The following is a 19,379-nucleotide window of genomic DNA, read 5'->3' on the forward strand; positions in this document are numbered from 1 at the left end:
TCATACTTATGAGCAGAGTACCCCATGGGGTGTTATCTGCTGGATCCCTATGTGGTTTTGGTGCCCTGCTCAGTCTTTCCCTTTTAGTGCTCTTGTGATAGTGTGATTCCCCTGGAATTTGTAAAAGATTGCAAAGAATCAGTTATTTCTTCTTTTTACCTTTTTATTTTACCAATCCCTTCCTGTTGGAAAGCTGGATCATTTGCTTTAGTCTGAAGTTTGACTATGATAATGCCAGAAAATCAGGTATCAACTGATAATGCCAGAAAATCAGGTATCAACTGCTCACTGAGCTTTGAGAGGGGAGTGGAAATCTAGTTTGAATGTTCTTCAGATGCCTGTGTCTACATAAGAAAAAACATGGGGGAGGGGGGAAGTAAAATGATATAAAATAAAATTCTTCTGTTTCAAAACCACGTACGCATCATACTTTCCAAGCTGACCCAATGGTTATACTCCATGAGGACTTAGAGAGTCAGCAGGTTTTGGATGTACATCCACTTCTGATGCATATTCTGGCACCGGTAGTATCAGGTTGCTGCTAATGGGGAGGGTGATCTTTAAGGCACCAAAGGGGGTAGTTTCAAGAGCCATCAGAACCAGCACTGCAACTGTTGTGCCCTTAGGTCCTCATTTACATCTCTGTGTACCTCTTCTGTTTCCAAGTTCAACATGGTCAGACCAGCTGTAATTAGAGGCATGTTAGAAATATCTAAATCTGAACTTGTAGATATTGGAACCAGATGTGATAGTTTAAGCACAATTAAATTATTCTCATCTTTTGTCTGCAAAGTGAAGCTTTTGGCAAAATTGTACAGTGTAGTTGAATTCTAGTGTTTTGATTAGAAACTGCATCTTGTGTGATAACTTTGCAGACTGGAAGATTTCTCACGTTTTATTTTTATTATTTTTGGTGTTGTAGAGGACATATCTCACCATTGTGAGCCCGGCTACTGAGCTATTGCACTTCTGCCCCAGAACTATTTTTTCATGAGAAGAGAGCTAGAGTCAGCAAAAGCAATTGCAGTGGGTAGTAACATACTGACATTGCACCATTTAACAGTTTCTGGCTTTGGAAAAAATTGAGAGTCCTTAAAGTGTTCAATTCTTCAATTACAATTAGAAATTTCCAAAGAAATCTGGCATTCTATGATATATTTTTTGCTGATGAAAGTAATTCTTGGATAGTGCTCTGTGACAAGCCAGCTGATATAAGCTTTTGTCTTTTTTTCTTCATTAAGAATATATATACTTGTTATAAGCGTTTGATACCATCATCTATCACATCCCTAGAAGGATTGTTCTAATTAGTTATTCACAATGTTTTATTTTTCTATATGCATTCAATTTAAAATTAGTAAGACTGAACTTCCTGGAATTGTTCCTTATGTCCATACTGCTAGTTTAGGAACCTATAGGGTATTAGATGTGTCATGTCAGTCCACACATTTATAGGCTATGGTATTGGTAGCTTTCTTTATAAGTAAAATAAATGAAGTTTTCCTTTGTTTTCTTGAGTCTATCTGTAGTTTACAAGTTTTCTTGTAAAACGTTCTTGCAGTTCTGTTTTTCTTTTAAGCTTTTCCATTTCCTGGATTTAGAATTTGGAAACCTTTTAATACAATGAATATTTTAAAATAGTGTTTTTTATTCCCAAATTAGTGACAAATTCTTGGTTCTTACACACATCTTCTTTATGAAGAGTTTTTGTGGGTTATTAGTCTTGTAATCCATTTGAATGGAGATTTCTTTTTTTGTAAAGTTTCCTGCTTGTGTGAATGTTTTTGTTCATTGTTGCCCTCAGGGTCAATAAAAATCTGTGTGGATGCTGGGGCCATACAATGGAACGCAGGAAATAAAGTCTGTGGTATCAACCATTGATAAAAGCAACTGACATACTTCGTATTATTAATATTTTTGTGTATCTGCTGTTTTTGCAGTTCACAAAACCTTCTGTATTACCATGACCTTAAATCTTTTCCTAATCATTTCCGGTTATTATCATTATTGGTGTTATCCTTCAATTAATTCAAAGTCAACCATCAGAGGAAACTTTTCAGATGCAGTGATGCAAAGTGGGCAGCTTCCCCTTCCCTCTCCATCCTGGTCAAAGAAGATGAGGGGATGATGAGAGGACAGTTGGCAGCACTGAGAGCTGCCACAGCAGGTCCTAGGGGATGCTGTGACTCGAACTTGAAATAGCTTTTGGTCACTCTATGTTTTTCCTAGAGGATGTTTCGGTAGAAGTTGGAGAAAGTGGCTGTCAGAGCTTAGGGCTCCTGAGTCTCCAGCGTGGCATCAGTTCCCAGCACAGTGCTGTAAGAAAATCCTGCATCTGACTATGCACTTGTATTGGCTTTGGAAATTGTGTGTGCCTCGACATGATATTGCATGTTGAGTAAGGAAAAATGGCTAGATCCAAGCTAACGTGTGGCTGTGGAGTGAGTTTTGGTGCCTGCATCGGCAGTACCATTATTCATGATGACTTCATTCCACAACAGGTAGTGGTAGCTCTAGCTCTGCTGTCTCAATTAAATGATTTCCCATTTGGATGGAAATATGCCATTAGTGTTATAGACAGATGGTCGTTCATATATAAGAAAGGAATGTCCTGGATCAGTGACTATCCCGTGCTCAGCTCTTCTGGAGGAATCAGAGGTAATATAAAGTATTCCTATGGTATTTCCAGAACTCTTGAGCAGCTTTCATTCTTAACAGAGAACAAAAAAGAATAGCAAAAATGATTAGCAAAATTAGTGTGGGAGGGAAAAATTGCTTAATCTATCAAAAGGTCTAGCAAATTCTTTTTTTTTTTTTTTAATTTGGTGAGACCTACTTGCTAAATGAAAGGTATAAGAAATCTTCTCATAGACACCTTTTAATGATTTATATATCAAGAGACAGCTCTTCCTCACACCCATTAGTGTCTGGCTTAAATCCTGAATTATTTCATTATTACATAAATGCCTAATCTCTTGAAAATCCTGCTAAGCTCTTGCTCTCAATGAAAGCTGAGATAATTAGTTCAAGTTAATTTTGTACTTAAGTATATTGCCTTTCAGTTCCACTAAATGTTTCTTGGTTTTATTTTTAATTATGAAGAGATGAATCAGAACAGGAATTTTACCTTTTCTCCTCTGCTTTTTATGCTCATCTGTTTGCTTCTTTTTTTCTTCAAATAATACGAACTTCCTTTCCCTTTGAGTGTAGTCACTGGGTATTTTTATGAAATAAAATTAAATATATGTGGAAGCTGATGCCCTTAATCTTGTCTTTTCAAAATATAGAAGTATTCAAGCTGTCATGAGGCAGCTATAATTTATGCTGTAATTGTTCTTTTGAAGTAGGGAAGACTTTGATCTATTGTCTGCACTTTTTTCAAAGAAACATACAACTATTTGTAAAAGATTGCAAAAAAGGGCTTCAAATCTGTACATTCTGTAGTCTTACTGCATATATTTTTCACTGGAACTGTATATCATTTTTTTGCGTGTATTTTTGTGTGGATGTATGGAAAAGTGGCATTTGTGCTTGCTCTGGAAATTACCAGATATTTCTTTTGGAATCTGTTAATGGGGCTGTGTCGCCTTTCTGTCCCCTGCAGAACGCTGACTGCCTGGTCACTGGGGAGGATGGAAGTACGTGCACCTCAGTCAGCAGGGATGTAGAACAGGTTCCTGCTGTGTGCAAACAAGAGTTTGTGCTAACATAAGTACAAGTAGAAATGTACAAATAGGGAATTGCTCATGGAAACAAAATGGGTAGAATTTTCAAAGGATTAGTTTATCATCGTTTGCAAAGAATCTATTTTATAATATATTTCACATCTTTTAAGCCTGCTCTTTTAGAATGATTACTAAACTTGGCATGAATATTTTAAGTTTAGTTCAGTGCCCAGCAATACAATTCACTGATGTTTGTGGCCTTTGACAGTTTAAACCAGGGTTTTGGGAAAAAATTGGATGCTCTAAACTTTCAACAACATAAAGCAGAGCCTATAGAGGTAGCTCCTCACCTCCTCCGTCCCCAAAGCCTGTTTTTTTCCACAGAAGTTCATTGAATTTTCTTATATTACATTACTCACCATGATGTCAAACTTTAACCACAGGAATGAAAAGACTTCTAGGAATCAAAATGGACCGGTGAATCCAGCAGCCATCTCCGTAGCATTGACAGATAGCCTTCTTATGACAAATTATTCCTAAACTAGATCAGGGAAGCAGGAATTTCTTAAAAAGAAAGAAGAAAGTGAATTGGAAACCTTAGTGGAGTGTTACTGGTTAGAATTTATGTTAGTGTTGCGATTACCAGCAATATCAAGAGAGGGTAATTTTAAGTTGTAAAGAAAGTTAGATGTTTACATCAACAGATGCTTATGGATTTTCAGCTTTTAGTGTTATGTTGGTTCTATATGAAGATAAAGTATCTCTAGCTATACAAGAAAAGATTAACTAAAATGTTTCCAACTAAGCATGGACTTGCATCCATCTTAGACTATATTTATAGTATAATGCACATTGAATCCTCCTTTTCCAACAAAAGTAACAGCTTCTAGCAGAATTTGCAGTTAGAGAATTTCCTGTTATTTATAACGTTGCCACTTTCCTAGCTGTATATTAGACAAATTTATGCAGTTGATTATCTTTGCTTTTGACTTCCAAAGTCATGTGTTGTGTTTCTCAGTTTTGAGCCACTTTGTGAGCTGGTGGCTCCCAGTGCAATCTAGATAGCTTGGAAGGGCTAAATTACTGCAGCTTTTGCCATATGCCGTAGAATATGCCCTCACTGAAATATCCTGTAACTCCTCCTCAAAGTGCAATTAAAACAGAGTGTGATGGTGTTGGATATTGTGTTGGGCCCTGGCCCTGTTCTTTAAGGCTGTGTAAGCACAGGGGATGAACACGGTGCTGCTGCAGTATCCTAGGCAGTAGCTGGATGTTTTACCAAAACATAGCTTGTTGGAAGGTGTGGGCGATATCTTTGTTATATTTTTTTAATGTTTATTTTACAGCTTTGGTTACTGGACATTGTTCCTCAGTCAGTAGTGTCCAACAACCTATGCAGCCTGCACAGTGTGCAGAAATGTCTGAGACTGCATTCCCAATAACCCAGCTTGGGGACTGATTTCCAATATTGCAGTGTTGGGGGTAGCTCCTGCTTCAGTGGAGCTGTAATTGATTAATGAAATGGGCTTGGAATCTCTGCCTTAATAGTGATAGGTTTAGCATGACTGAAGAAAAGGGATTTTTGGATCAGGAAAGCACTGAAGTCAGTGGAGGCCAATGGCCAAAATGACTTGGCTCTTTATTACTGAGCTCCTTATATGACGTCTTTAAATTTTGAATTGATATATCTAAGATAGTTCAGTTTGGAAAGATAATAGATATTTTAAAAAGCACTAAAAATGATGTCAGATGTGTGGCAAATATTTCTATTTAAATATAAATTCAGAATATTGAACTCGCAAAAGAACTCCATCCTTAGTGGAGATCTTTAAACTGTTGTGTTGAAAGGAACTATTGTTCCTTTCAAATAAAATCTTACAAAACAAATAAATAGAAATTAATTCCACACCTGCTCTCAAATACCAAAATGACTGTTGTAAGTTGGGGCATATTATACATTTCTATTCATATCACACCTCTCTCTTAAAGATCTTGTAAAGATGACTTTATAGTATGTATCCGTTATTTAATGCTGCAAGTGAAATGTAAATGATATGGAGTTTACTATACGGTAGTTGTAGAGAACAGAAGTAGTTTAGATGGGCAAAATTGTTGGGTTGTATTTATTACAAATCTCACAGTGTTTGGATTATATTTTTTCTTCTATGTAATTTAACCACATCAGAAGCTAATGAGAATCTTGCGGAAATACTTCTAATAAATTTAAATTTTTCATATTTTATTAGAAGTCAAAAACACTTATCAGGAAGGGGAAAAAATCCCAAACTTTCTTTTGTATTCTCCACAAAATTCTGATTCCCTGTGAATTATAATATTTGAAATATTCCCCTTTATTTTTCTCATGTTTAGTGTTCCCATTTCATAGGTCCTTCAAAGCTTCAGTAAGGTGAAAAAAGAACTAATTGGGAAGTAAAAAAGTACTAGTATCAACTATAACAGCATCTTAAAACAAAACGAAACCAGTTACACACCAGGCTGTGTGTGTGAGAAGTTTCTTACCACATTCATTGTGCCACAGGCTTTAAAGCTGCTCTGAGGCCGTCAAGAAGCAGGGAGGGAAGTGCTGTTCAGCCACGGCTGTGCTCTCACAATCTGATGTTGATCCAGGAAGTGGAAACAGTTCTCTGTGTTTTAGCCTCTGTGGTCTGTCCTACTTGTAGTACTGTGTGCTTCGTTACCTACGTTTTTACCAGCTTGCTCTCAGTTTTAGGAGGCTTTGTAAGAATGCTCTTAAAACATCTAAAATAGTCTCTGCATTGAGAGAGGCTCTCTCTAGAGTGCATCATCTGAACCCAGCTTTGGACCCTCATCAGGCCTTTTCTCCTCTTGCAAAATCTCTTTCCCAGTAGGATCTTGTCCTAGTTTTCACGCATCTCGGACAACTTTTTAGGTGCGTGACACATTTCCACTTTGTTGGTTCTTGAAGAGCGAGTTGTTTTATGGTCCCTTCTAGAAGGTGCATTTCTTATGGCCAGTTGTTCTCCCTGGTTTACCTGTGGAGTGAACAAGCACTAAAATACGATGTGAGATTACAAGTATACAGCTGGTGTCCATAGTGTGGGCACATTCCCTGGGAAATTGAGTCTTTGTGGCATTTCTGAAGGATTTCTCCATGTCTTGAGTGGTTATCTTCACCCTTCTGCAAGATGGATGTAGCTAAATGCACTGAGACACTTGGCACAACGTTGCTGTAGTCAGTATGGAAAAACACCTGCAAAACTTGCCTCTAAGTAATACAGGTGATGAGTGAGTGCTTGGGTTGCAAAAGTGCACGGAGATGACCCTTTGAATAAAAGTGTAAGGTTGCACCCCAGGCAGTACCAGCTTTTTATGAGGTGGGCTGGCAATGGACTGTGCTCCTTCTGCTGTGCTGCAGAGTCCAGCTAAAAAATATGAGGATGTGGAGGTCAAACTGAACAAATTAAAATGCCACCCAGTTATGTTCCTGCATGTCTATTGGCATCAACACACCCTAATGGTAAGTCTAAAAAGTACCCAGGTTTAGGGGCTTGAGCAGTGGAGCATCTGTAGTGTGACTGTGCATAGTCAATGCATGTGCAATAATCCTCAGTTACCTGTATGTAACTTGCTTAGAAACTTCCAGAAAAAAATCACACACATATGTGTGTCTCATTCATATATATAAATATATATATATATGAGCTCATATAAAGGCATCTAGTATAGGTTTGTGTAGAAAAAAGTGTTTAAAGAGAAAATAGCTTTCTTGAGGAAAGGTTGTTTACTGGATAAGTTTTTAGAACCTGTAAAAGGTAATTCTAAAGTGCAAGCAATGTACAAACAATAAAGTGTCTTTATATGTTTAAAAAAAAAAGGTTTCAAATAGAAAGCTGCTGTAAAGATTCTTCTTTCAAGTTGTGGTTGTAATTGTAATGCTGTATTTTTTTTTTTCTCCAGGTTACTGGATACTCTCTCCAGATGCCGTATGTAGATTTGTGGTCAGTAACTGGAGCTGTGTATCAAGCAGGCATTCATTCTTTGGAAATTCCCAGCATAGAACTTTGTCTTGCTGAGTATGTTCATCCCTATCCAAATAATATTTTATCTGTGTGGGTTTTAGTTCTTCTAATCCATCGTGGTCAAGTTTTATTTAGTTAAAAAAATGAAGTTACTGCTGCTTATGTTTCATAGGATGATTATTTTAGACATATAAAATAAGAAATAGAACTCAATAGCTGTAAAACACTGTATCTTTTTAATATCACAAGAAATGAACCACTGTACTGCATTTTGTTAGAGATTTATTGCAGAAAGTTTCTAACGGCATGTTATCCACTAAATATATGGTAAAACAACATTGTAATGGGCTGTAAATCTCCTAGTAATTAGTAGTTGACCATGTCCTGCCTGGACACGATCCTCTGCAACGTGCTCCGGGTGACCTGGATTGAGCGGGGGAGGCTGGATTAGATGATTTCCAGAGGGCCCTTCTGTCCTCAGCTGTTCTGTGCGTGTGTGTTTTGTTTAGGGTTCTTTTTTTTTTTTTTTTTTTTTGCTTGGAGTGGCTAATCCATTACTATGGAAAATACGTACTTTTAAGGCAGTTCAAGTGCATTGTTTAAGGAAAGTGTGCTGGCTGCTTCAGGCTAGTAAATGCTAATGTTCTGAGAAGGGCAGATAGTGTTTTCCAATACCATAAAGCACATACAACAGCTAATGTGCAAGAGGGGATAGGATAATGATTGAACTGACATACACTGGTGAATAGAAAGCCGAGATTCAGCATATAGTTTCCCTAGTCTCAACACATATGTTATGCTCCAGCCTCCCTTCTCCCCATTTATTCTAAGTACACGGGCAGAACTACTCCCAGTGCTGGCACTAGATGCCAGATCCTTTGTTTGTACTGAGAATCTTTGAAACCTTAAGTTGCTTTTAATTATTTAGTTGTAAAGTGGGTGGGTAGTTTTTTAATGTTTAGCAGTAAATATCAGAATATATATCTTATTTTTGAGGATGCTTCATTTTATTACATAATACTTTATATTATGCATTTTGATACTTCCCTATAATTTAGTTTGCCAAACATGTTTGTACTATAACATCTAAAATAGCAGTGCGAGAGACTAAAAATTATAGTACATACCCTGTTAGTGCCACTTTACATCATCAAAAACAGCACTAATATATTTAACATTACTGAAATGAATAACAGGCTGCTAACTGGCCACTTGTGTTCAGTTAGATAAGGCCTTATCTAGTAAAGAGACTTCTGTTCTGCATAGATTTAGAATGTAGAGCCAATGAATTATTGAAGGAGGGAGCTGCATTACTTTCTGGCTTATACATATTCAACAAGAGTGTTGCAACTACAAACATTTTATTCCTGGTGATGTGGCAGCTGCTCAGAAATCAATTATGAACTTTTTAAACTAAATTTGCAGTGCTCATAAAAATGAAGACATATCTAGAAGTAATGAGATGCTTTTTTTTTTTTAATCTACACATACAGCACTTCAGACTTGCAGTTTAGTGGCTGAAGTTCATAAAGGCCTTGTGGTAGTTCCCAGTTGTAATTACAGTTAAATTTTTTAAATTAGTGACTTTGAGCTGAAAAGTATAGCTCTTTCTGCGGTCTCTCATCAGCCATGATTTTGTTGCCCTAAGGCTGAGAACAAAATAGTGTTCTGGATGGGCACGTCCAGGTACTATGCCACGCTGTGAAGGAAGCATTTGCTTTTTCCTCATTTGGACCCTTCCTGGCACCCCTGGCTTTAGTTTTTTTCCAAAAGTGAAATTATTTATTAGTGAAAACTAATCAAGACTTTAGTTTCATCCTCTAGAGGAATGAAATTCTGCACAAGCAGCTTATTTTTGGAGCCCTATGCATCCTCAGCCAGCCCTTCTTCTAAGCTAGAACATGTTATTAGGAGCAACTAGAGTTCCCCTTTAAGAGCAAACAGTTATCAGAAATTTTACATGTCCTTTTGCCCAATTAAGGCCTTGTTGCTATCACAAATAACTGAAGAACTCACTGTGGTTGAGGCTCTTGAGAAAGAGGCTGTTTCTACTTGAAATATTGGAAGTAGGAGAGCACCAGCACTGTCTCTTTTTTTAATGAGAACAAAATGAATTCACCCTCCTCCTCCTGTTCTTTTGTTCCTCGGGCTTTCTTTGGTGCAGCTGTGTACTAGATACAGCACTGCTGCAATGTACAGGGTTTAGCATATGCTGTGGGTGCAATTAGTTTGAAAACCCCTTCCTGCATAATTTCCTTCCTGTTTTGTTAACATTGTAAAGTCAGATCGCTTCAGAGTTTATTATAATGTCACAGAAGGGGGTGGGGGAGAAGAGAGAAGAAAAAGCCCTCATGGTTTCAGCCCCTCCACAGTGAGAAATAGAGACAAATCAGGATTGAAAACAAAGCATAATACACACTAGAGACCTCTTACTCAAAACTAGTTTTATTTTTAAAAATAAGTTGAATGCATAGCACTCACAAAGATTCCATTGTTGTGGACATTTCGCATTTAGGAGCACCATTCTTATTTATACCACAAAATACACCTTTTGGTTCTAAGTGTAAGAACAGTGTATTTTTAATGTACACTTGTAAAGCTCTTTTAAATAATATTGAAACGGTTCAGTGTACATTTTCTCCATAATCATCATGAAGCTGTAGTGTCAGAAAACAGACTAAATAATAAATTAAAAGTAGTGGGTCTTTCAACAGTTAACCTAGAGTCTTAAAATAGTAAAATAAAAATACCCTATTAAATGCATATTTGCAGTATTAACTAACTGAATAGTCCCCCTGCCCCTTACAATTCCAGTGTTAAGTATTAGTTAATATAATCAAAAGACTAGGGGATAAATTTACTAATACTCCAAAGAAAAGCCTATACTGCTGCATCACAAATAAAGATGACAAGTTAGCCAATTTCAGAATTTTACAGAGAAGAACGCTACAGGCATCTGCTGTTATTTCAAGTCATGGTCTATTACAAGACTGTACATTCATAGCATCAGAGGTAGTTAGAGCACTGAAGACTTGGATATAGTATTGCAACAACATTGAACCTGACCTTTCAAAGGGGTAACTCTTCTGAATTAGAAGCATGGCATCCTGGGCAGTGGAAAGTCTCTACTTAACACTACTCTCAGACACTGGGAAACAGTCATGAAGACACAGGAACGGGGAGAAGAGATAGAGGGAAAAAAAAACAAAAACAAAAAACCAGCAACAACAACCCCCCAAAAACTTCACTGAGAGGAGGAATTGAGCACACTATGCCTGTATGAAAGAATAAAGCAGAGAGGGTCATCTCTCATTCACCCTCCTATCCCTTGATCACTTGACTTGCGCACATCTGCTACAAAAATCCACAACAGAAATTGGGATTTATCCTAAGACAAAACAGAAACAGGATTTCTTCTCCTCCAAAATAAAGTTTTTTTTTTTTTTTTTTTTGGTAGCATGTAATCATTCAGCTCTAGAAAGAACAGCCATCTGTCTTCTGTCACCTTTAAAAATTATGGGAAGTCCTCTTCTGTGATAGAGCCGTCATCTTAACAGTGGTAACAAACATCTTAATTGCCTCTACTTTCAAAACAGCCTTTGTAATGCTGGCAAGGCAGCACTTTGGTTAGATGATGCACAATTTTAAGTGCTGCCACTAAGACAGAGGAAAAGGAGGTGGTAAAAGAACAAACAAGACAGTCTTAAGCCCACATCCTACAATCATATTTTAAGGTCACAGGAATCCTGTCATTTATGCCATATCCTACCACAGGAGCAAGGCAACTATCACATATATTTGTATATATAAAAAAGGGAAGATATCTTTACTATCTTTACCACCATCTTCATCCAAGAGTTGGATGAGTGAAATTTGCTACCCTCAGACTATCCACTCCACAGGAGATAGTGTAATTTCATAAATTTATGTAATTAGCACCTTAATTGTGATTAAGCAATTCACTCTGGAATACATTTTTGATCCACCCATTTAGAAGGGTAAATCTGCATTTTTTTATGGAACTTGAAAATAGCAGAAGAAGCTGCCCTACTATTACCTGAGAATTTTCTTCCACTATAAGACTGATACAAAAATGAATTTCTCCAAGTGTTTAACTGTACTTTTTTTTTTTTTGGTACAGTCCATACTGCTAGTAAAAATCAGAGGATGTTTTCGTGTGTGTGTGTGTGTGTGTGTGTGTGTTTAATAGTACAGACAAGTCACAGCCACTGCAGCAGTTCTGGTACAGTAACAGTTCAGCTGAAACTCTCTTTCCTGCAGTTTCTCCACAACACACTGCTGGCCAGTAGTTCACATTTACAGTTTGTGAACACTGTCGTGTCCCTTTGGTACTCTGCATATAGATGCCCTGAAGAAAACCCAGTTCACTTGTCCTATACCCTCTTCCCTCTCTACCCTCCTCCCTCATATTATACCCAATTAAGCATACAAACCAGCAGCACAGAGTAATGAGTAGAAAATTCCCTGAGTTAGTATGAAAGAGTTAACTTTAAACATAAAAAGGACAGGGAGGAGAAAAGAAGGGAGAACATAGTGTCTATCCTGTGAGGTACAAAACTTAAAAGTAGCCAAAACACCAGTTAATTCAAATGCCTTAGTCTAAAGCACATATCAAAGAGCTGAAAAAAAAGATAAAGGGGGCAGAGGGGAGGGCAAGAGTACGGAGTTATCCAAGAGAGGTTTCTGTCTTCCTGTGGTCCCCATGTATATGGGGAAGTCTGGCATTTCATTGGATTTTCATGTTTTGGTAAATTTAAAGTAACTGTTAATACTGTATGGTGGTGTTACATAAATGTCTTCAAAATAATACTGCGCATCTCCTTCATTAAAAGATAAACCTGCAGTTAGTCCACAGCCGTTTTTCTGTTGACTTCAAAGGTGTGTTAGAAGCACAGAGTATCCCGAGTGCCAGAGTGAGAACTTACTGCTGCCCAGATACCTCCATTCTTTCTAGAGGGTGTTCTGTGTGCTTATTCTTCGCAGTCTGTATCTGAGCTAAGGTACTGGTTGCCATTCCAGTTGCCTTTCCCTGGAAAGGCACCATTTTTCTCCAACTTATTGCCCTCAGACTTAATAGAGGTTTAACAAAAACCAAAACAATTCCCCTCAACGCGGTTTCCCACCCCAAACCAAGGAGCACCAACCCGATTTTGTACTTATCACCTCTCAAAGCAGGGAGTGATACAGGAGTATCGTCCGTTCGCGTGGTAGCTGCGGTTGTAGGAGATGCTCACGCAGGGCTTCACCTCCAGTGGCACGGCCAGCGCCACGGCCGCCGTGGCCGGCACGTGGCCTCGGGCCTGAGCACTGGCCTGTAAGGCAGCAGGGCAAGTCTGCAGCGGGTAGGATGATGTAGGATTTGCTGATAGTATCTGTTGGCAGCTTTGCTGCTGTGATGTTTGCTGGTGATACTGTAATGAAGGCTGATGAGCCTGGAGATACTGCGGAATATGGTGCTGGACACTCGTCTGCTGGGGGCTTGGAGCTGGTGGCTGGAAGCCGGGGTGTGCAGCAGCCTGGGCATGTGGTCCTTTTTGCTTGTTTGCTTCCTTCACATCATTATCGTGCGCACTGGAAGAAAACAGGAGGACAGAACAGATTGAAATGGACATTAAAATCACTTAAACTCTTCTAGATTAAATTCTAGCCAACGGTGAAATTATCTGAAAACTTCCAACACCTTTAAGGAGCCAATTTAAAAAGCAAACAACAAACCCAGACATGACCAGCACACAATTTTATCTTACCATTTAAACTCATCTAATGTTTTACATTTTGTTTCTTTAGGGTATGGGGTTTTATTTAGGAATTCAGTTAACTCCATGGTGGCAGATACTACTGTTAAATGTTTGAGTTTTATCTAAAAATACCAGTTCAGTAAGATCTGCTCTGGTACCTCAGTAAAGTGCCAGCTTACCAAAAGTTGAACCTTGTTTCTATGTCATTTAAATTGGGTAACAGAATACAGTGTTTTTTAAAAGGATACAGTATGAAAGGATTTTTAATGATCTCTACTACCTTAAAGATCATATGCATATTTATATACAAGTATGCTCTGAGAAGTGGAAATGCATGTAGTGCTTTTTCTAGTCCACTCAATATTTAGCTTTAGACATTTTTAGCTCACCTGAATTCCTCTAGATTTACAGTTGTCTCAAATGTCTTTACTCTTTGTATATACTTCTTTCTCTTGTTCTTAGGCTGAGGCTAAGCAGGTGCTACTTACTCCATCAAGTTTAAAATCTGCTAAGTAGTTGAACACAAACGGCTCTTTTGAACACAGGTGGGGCTCAACCCCTCACCAGTTTTTCTTGAGAGGTTGTTAACTTATTATTGGGCCGTGACATGACTGCAGGATTTTCTCTCTCAAAGATGCAATTACCACGTACAGCTGTTCCTGCACTTTGCCACTGCCAAATGATACCGAGATCTGGGCTAGAACAAAATTCTGTAGGAGGAAAGCAGTTACAATGGACGCAAGTTTTGATCTTAAGGTTTGGATAAGGGAACAGGTTGCCTAACAGCCTTTTCAGGATTGGGCAAAAATGAATACAAACTCTCAAGTCATCTCCTCACTCCAAAATTAGCCTCTCAAACAGCTTTTATTTTTGACCACAAATCATTCAGAGCATCCCTTGAGCTTCCAGGACATGGAGCTTTTAGAAGCTCACAAGCCTTCCATCTTCTTTATTACGTTCTGTATTTAAACAGCCTACACAGATTGGGAATGAGTCATTTAATAAATTGAGCATGCCAAAAGATGTCAGATAAGACTTTTTTTTTTTTTTTTTTGAAAGACCTAAGCAGGTATTTCACATAGTTTGAATATTACGCAATATCTAAATATTTTTAGAATAAACAAATTGAACTTCAAGAAATACTGCTTTTAGTGTAAATATGAGTTAAGCATACTTTCAGATTGGGAAATGGGCATAAAAAAGCTATTGTTAGCTTAGTTACTATTAACTTACATTAACAGTCGTTCAATACACGGCACTAAGAAATCCCAGGAATATGCAGTAAGATGATGTAGTCGAGTAGGCCATGTTGGTGAGAGACGCAAGATAATCCTGGAAGAAGCTACACATGCAGTAGCAACTAAAGAAGGGGCATAACTTAAAAATGCATGATCTAGGAAGAAAAAAGATTCATGTAAGTCAGCTGGACAATGCTCGTCTCCACGAACAAAGATGTCACTAATATGTAACTTACCTTGCAGTGATACTTCCAGAAAGTAATCGGCATATTTTGCCATATATAACTTGGTCTTCTCTAAGCAAACCATTGGCCAGCCATCATGCAGATCAGTCTCGTGGACAGCAATAGAAAGATAATAGTCGATGAAATGAGCAGCAGTTGGGAGGCACAAATTCCACTGAAATGTTTCTAGCAACAACAACTCCATATGAAGTAAGTTCTGTTTGGTTAGTACCAGGTTCATGTTAGTCATACAACCCAAGCTGTTCAACTGTTCAAGTTTGGGAACACTGTCTTCCTTTTCTTCAAATTTACCTTCAGATGAATAGAAAGAGGAGGGGAGAAAAGGTTCAGTGTGAGTCAACTGTAAAACAGATTGCATCTAGTGTCCACGCTGGCCATATTTCTACTACAGCAAACGAGCCTAAGACTTAGTGATTGAAGCGAAGCTCAAACAGAAGATTTCTTCTGAGACAGAACAGGTGTGTGGTATAAAGGGTTAGAATCCAGCAGTGATGTCCAACAGCATGTAGGACATGCCACATGTGGCATTTCCTAGTGCCTCTCACTGGCACACCAGACACAAACTGATGAGAGCAGAAACAAGCCAAGCTATATTGGACCCCACTAGTGCAGCAGAGAGAAGTTTTTGTTATTAAACTACTGTAGAACGTGTCACTATCATCAATGAAACATTGATATGGCTTGCAGTACACAGCAATACAACGTTTATCCTTAATCCTCTCCCCCTGCCCCTTGTTACTTATTTTTAAAAGTTGTTCGAGTAACTTGTATTGTAGTATAACCAATGCAGTTATTCTTAATGCTTGTTTATAGTAAGTAACTTTTTAGATTTGATAACTGAATAGCTGTTGCAGCATTCATACAATACATGTCAGCAACGTACACCCAAAGACCGACACTGCCATAAATATGGTTTCAGCTTTAACACTGCTAGTAGCTGCAACCTTCTCTGGACTTTAACTTGTCTGTCCTGTATGTGTTCAGCCTGAAGCAAAATCATATGTGTAGAAAACCCATTAAGGAGGGAAACAAGTGTCGCATTTCCATAAAGCTGCCATATGGTTGTGCTATTTCAGTTTCATTGCAAATTCTTTCCATCTTACACTCCCTGTCAGTGCTATACAATATGTTGTGGGTAAACATTTTAGGCACCTTTGCAAGACTGAATCTAGTGAACATTTGATTTTTTTTTCTTCCCCAAGAGTGAGAGATACCTGTACAGGACTTAAGCAACACCAACCCGTATCTGTTATTCTGAGTCCCATATTCTGGTGATTATAGAAATATAAGCTTAAGGAGTCATTTAATCACTTCTGTTACTACTTTTATAACCTTTCCATGTATGTTACAACTTGGGATGTCCAGCTTACTGTACTGCTGATTAAACTAACTTGTTTGAGCCGCACAGGATGAAAGCTTAAAATGGCATTTTGGTTTGTGCTTTCTGAACTCTGCTCATACTCTGCTTCTCACCAGGGTGAGTACTCCAGGCTTTTCTAAGCTCTACTTGCACCTTGTTAGGAAAGACTGGAGAGGTGATAACAAAATTTTCTTCAGAACATGAAATTCATTTGAAAATCTGGCATTAGTATGGATTAAACTGGTTTTTGAGACACAGTTTTCATATTCAGGGCCCCTTCCTTTGCCAAGAAAAGATTGCTGGCTAGTGGCATCCAGTTGAAGTTTATCCCCAGAAGAATCCAAAATAGCCCTTTTCTTTTACTGTTCTGCTGGGCAGCTATATTGGTGGAGACAACACAGCAAAATGAAGCAGCATACCAAAATAGTCAACACCTCTGCACTCTAGCTTTCTAGTTGAGAGCCTAGAGATACAGTATCTTGTTTGAAAAAGGAAAAACAGATTCAGAGAAATGACAATTCAAACCCTGCCTGGACGCGACCCTGTGCCATGTGTTCAAGGTGGCCCTACTGGGTTGGACCAGAGGATCTCTAGAGATCCCTTCCAACCTCAACCTCTCTGTGATTCTGTGAAAGGGATCAGCAGAATCTGAAGCACCAGCTAGTTCTGCTGCTAGGGTAACGCACTACCCCAACATGCCACAGCCACGTCTCTTTGGCAACTTCTAACAGGGATCCCAAGTGTAAAGATACGGATACGTATTCCAAGAATCAAGCTGAGGTCAGCACAGGCAGGGCAGTTCATAATGAGTGTTTGTAATTATTTCAGTCTTCCAAGTACACAATAGTGTACTGTGTAATCAACGTACTTCATCTGCTACATTTGTATGTGACAACACAGGCTTTATGTTAGCCTTAGCTTGCTTAAAGAACACTGCAACATGCGCAGTCTCAAGCACTCCAGAAGAGTCTATCATCATCAACAGGCTGCAGGGCACTCTGCACAGAGTTTATTTTGTTTCTCTCCCTCTCACAGGTTATGTTCATTTCCCCTCCTTTCCAATACTTGCTGTCCTTAAAGGGACAGCCTTTCTATTCCTTACATCTCAAAAAGTTCAACTTACAATAATCTGTGCTTCTAAACATAAGCATCTTTTATTATTATTTTTCTTTTAAAAACACTGTTCGTCTTTTCTCCTCTCAGATGCTAACAAAAAATCAAAACGAGTTTAAGCAAAGAGTCTATCAACTGGGCCACATTTAGATATGGTAACTGGCTTTTACAAGTACCCCATCAAGACATTCCTTGTATTTGGCAGCAGAGCCTGTATTGCTCTAGTTAACTGAAATTTGGTGCAACACACTTACTTGCTAAAAGTAGGCAGGAAAGGGCAACCACATGCAGCTGCTGAATGGATATGTCGTAACGGTCCATGAAGAGGTCCAGCAGATACACGGCTAGATGTCGCGCTGCAGGACAGAGCCTGAAACGGTTGCTCACGATGGCAATGAGATCCGCAAAGTATCTTCTCAGGTGCAACTGGGGAGACTGGCCCTTGTAGGAGGGCAGCTTCAGCTCCTAGGTGGACAGCAGCAAGTAATTGTTATTACAACCACAGTTTAGTTTGAATTTTTGTCCAACTAATACAGCTGTTAACCACTGAATTTTCAAAGGATTCCTCACATCCACTCCCGTGGTTTCAGCACCATTTTTCACAGAGCACAACCAATTTGCTCTCTTACAGTAGAGCTAGGAGAATAATAACAACAGTGCACTTGAACATATGTTCAGAGTGCATTTGGGCAGAGTGCTTTACACTGCAGCCTGCCACGTTGCCTCGGCTGGCAGAGCTGCCAGCCCGACGCGGAGCTCGGACCCCTCCTGCCCCCACCTCATCCCTGCATCCGACTTGGCACGTTCCAGGGCTGCCAGCTCTCCAGCGGCTGCCTCAGGAGGAAGGACATCGCGTGTGCGCTGGAGGTGGCACCACTAGCAAGGGGACACGTGTGCACACATGTGTGCATGCATGTGTACACCTGTGTAGCTGTTTGCTGCATGAGCAGGTCCAGCCCTGATTTAATCTGGCCGCAGCACATTCGGGCGCTCACCTAAGTGCATCTTCAACGGCTCTGACCAGATGTAGACAAGAACACTAAACCAAGACCTAAAAGCCTCCCGACTTCTTACTGTTTATAATCCTCATATAAGATGATATGTGGGGGAAAACAAAACAGAAAAGCTGTATCAGCAGCACAGACAAGAGAGATCTGTGTCACTATCTGAGCCAAGTATTAAGTTTGGACTCCCGGAGTGCTCTCCTCCTGGCTCCCGCTCTGCAGCCGCATGCAACAAAGCTCGGGACGGCAGCACCGCACACTCTTCTGCTAGCGACAATAAACTTGAGAACTGCAGTCGAGCCGCCCAGATTAAGGAGCATTTTGAGCATAACAAAGCTTCCAGCAGAGCAGCCCGTTCTGCGACACCCAGCTGGGTGCCGTAACGCAGCGTTTCCAGGTTTCAAACTAAATTAAAAGTTATGCAGGACGTTATCAAAGTGAAACGGAGACAGCAGACCTGCAGACTTCACCTTTTCACAAAAGCAGCACAGTTCTGGCAATGGTAGTTTTGCTAGCTTATGTATAATATCTTATTTTCCTCTTGGGATCAGAAATCAAGCAACTTCAGCAATCACGCCTCCAAAGACACTGCCACCAGGCCACCTAGCACTGCCGCAGCAGGAGCGCCGTTTCGCTACCTTCATTCGCCACCAACTCGCTCCCATCTCCGGGGACGGGATGAACTTTGTTATCAAAACATCCCCAGCCGGCAACTCCAGGGCAGGGTCACGAAGCGCTCCGAAGCCGCTTGGAGCTCGGCGTCAGGCAGCCCAGACCCTTTAGTATTTGTAATGCAACTTAAGCCCCGGAGACCCTGCTCGGGGCTGGGGGGCCGGCCGCGGGCGCAGCCCAAGCCCGGGTCCGTTTCTCGCGCGCCGCGACCCCGGGTGAGGGCGGCGGGCGCGGGCCCCCCGCCCCGCCGGAGCCCCGTACCTTGTATCGCAGCGCTTGGTGGATGTCGGCCGCCAGCTGCCCCGTCCACCACTGCGCCTCC

General features: G+C 39.8%; 1 protein-coding gene across 1 annotated transcript; it reads right to left on the minus strand.

Moving 5' to 3' along the window:
- Nucleotides 1-10,254: 10,254 nt before the first annotated feature.
- CCNJ (cyclin J) lies at nucleotides 10,255-19,372 on the minus strand. The gene is made up of 5 exons (XM_026051653.1): nucleotides 19,319-19,372; nucleotides 17,636-17,846; nucleotides 14,900-15,199; nucleotides 14,659-14,818; nucleotides 10,255-13,258 (listed from the first exon to the last, which is right to left on the minus strand). Exons 2-5 carry the CDS (start codon nucleotides 17,700-17,702, stop codon nucleotides 12,847-12,849), a joined length of 939 nt encoding a protein of 312 aa, XP_025907438.1. The 5' UTR covers nucleotides 17,703-17,846; nucleotides 19,319-19,372; the 3' UTR covers nucleotides 10,255-12,846.
- Nucleotides 19,373-19,379: the final 7 nt, after the last annotated feature.

The sequence above is a fragment of the Nothoprocta perdicaria genome, unplaced genomic scaffold, assembly GCF_003342845.1.
Source record: "Nothoprocta perdicaria isolate Ctin4 unplaced genomic scaffold, notPer1 scaffold_111, whole genome shotgun sequence".
In the NCBI taxonomy this organism is placed as follows: Eukaryota; Metazoa; Chordata; class Aves; order Tinamiformes; family Tinamidae; genus Nothoprocta; species Nothoprocta perdicaria.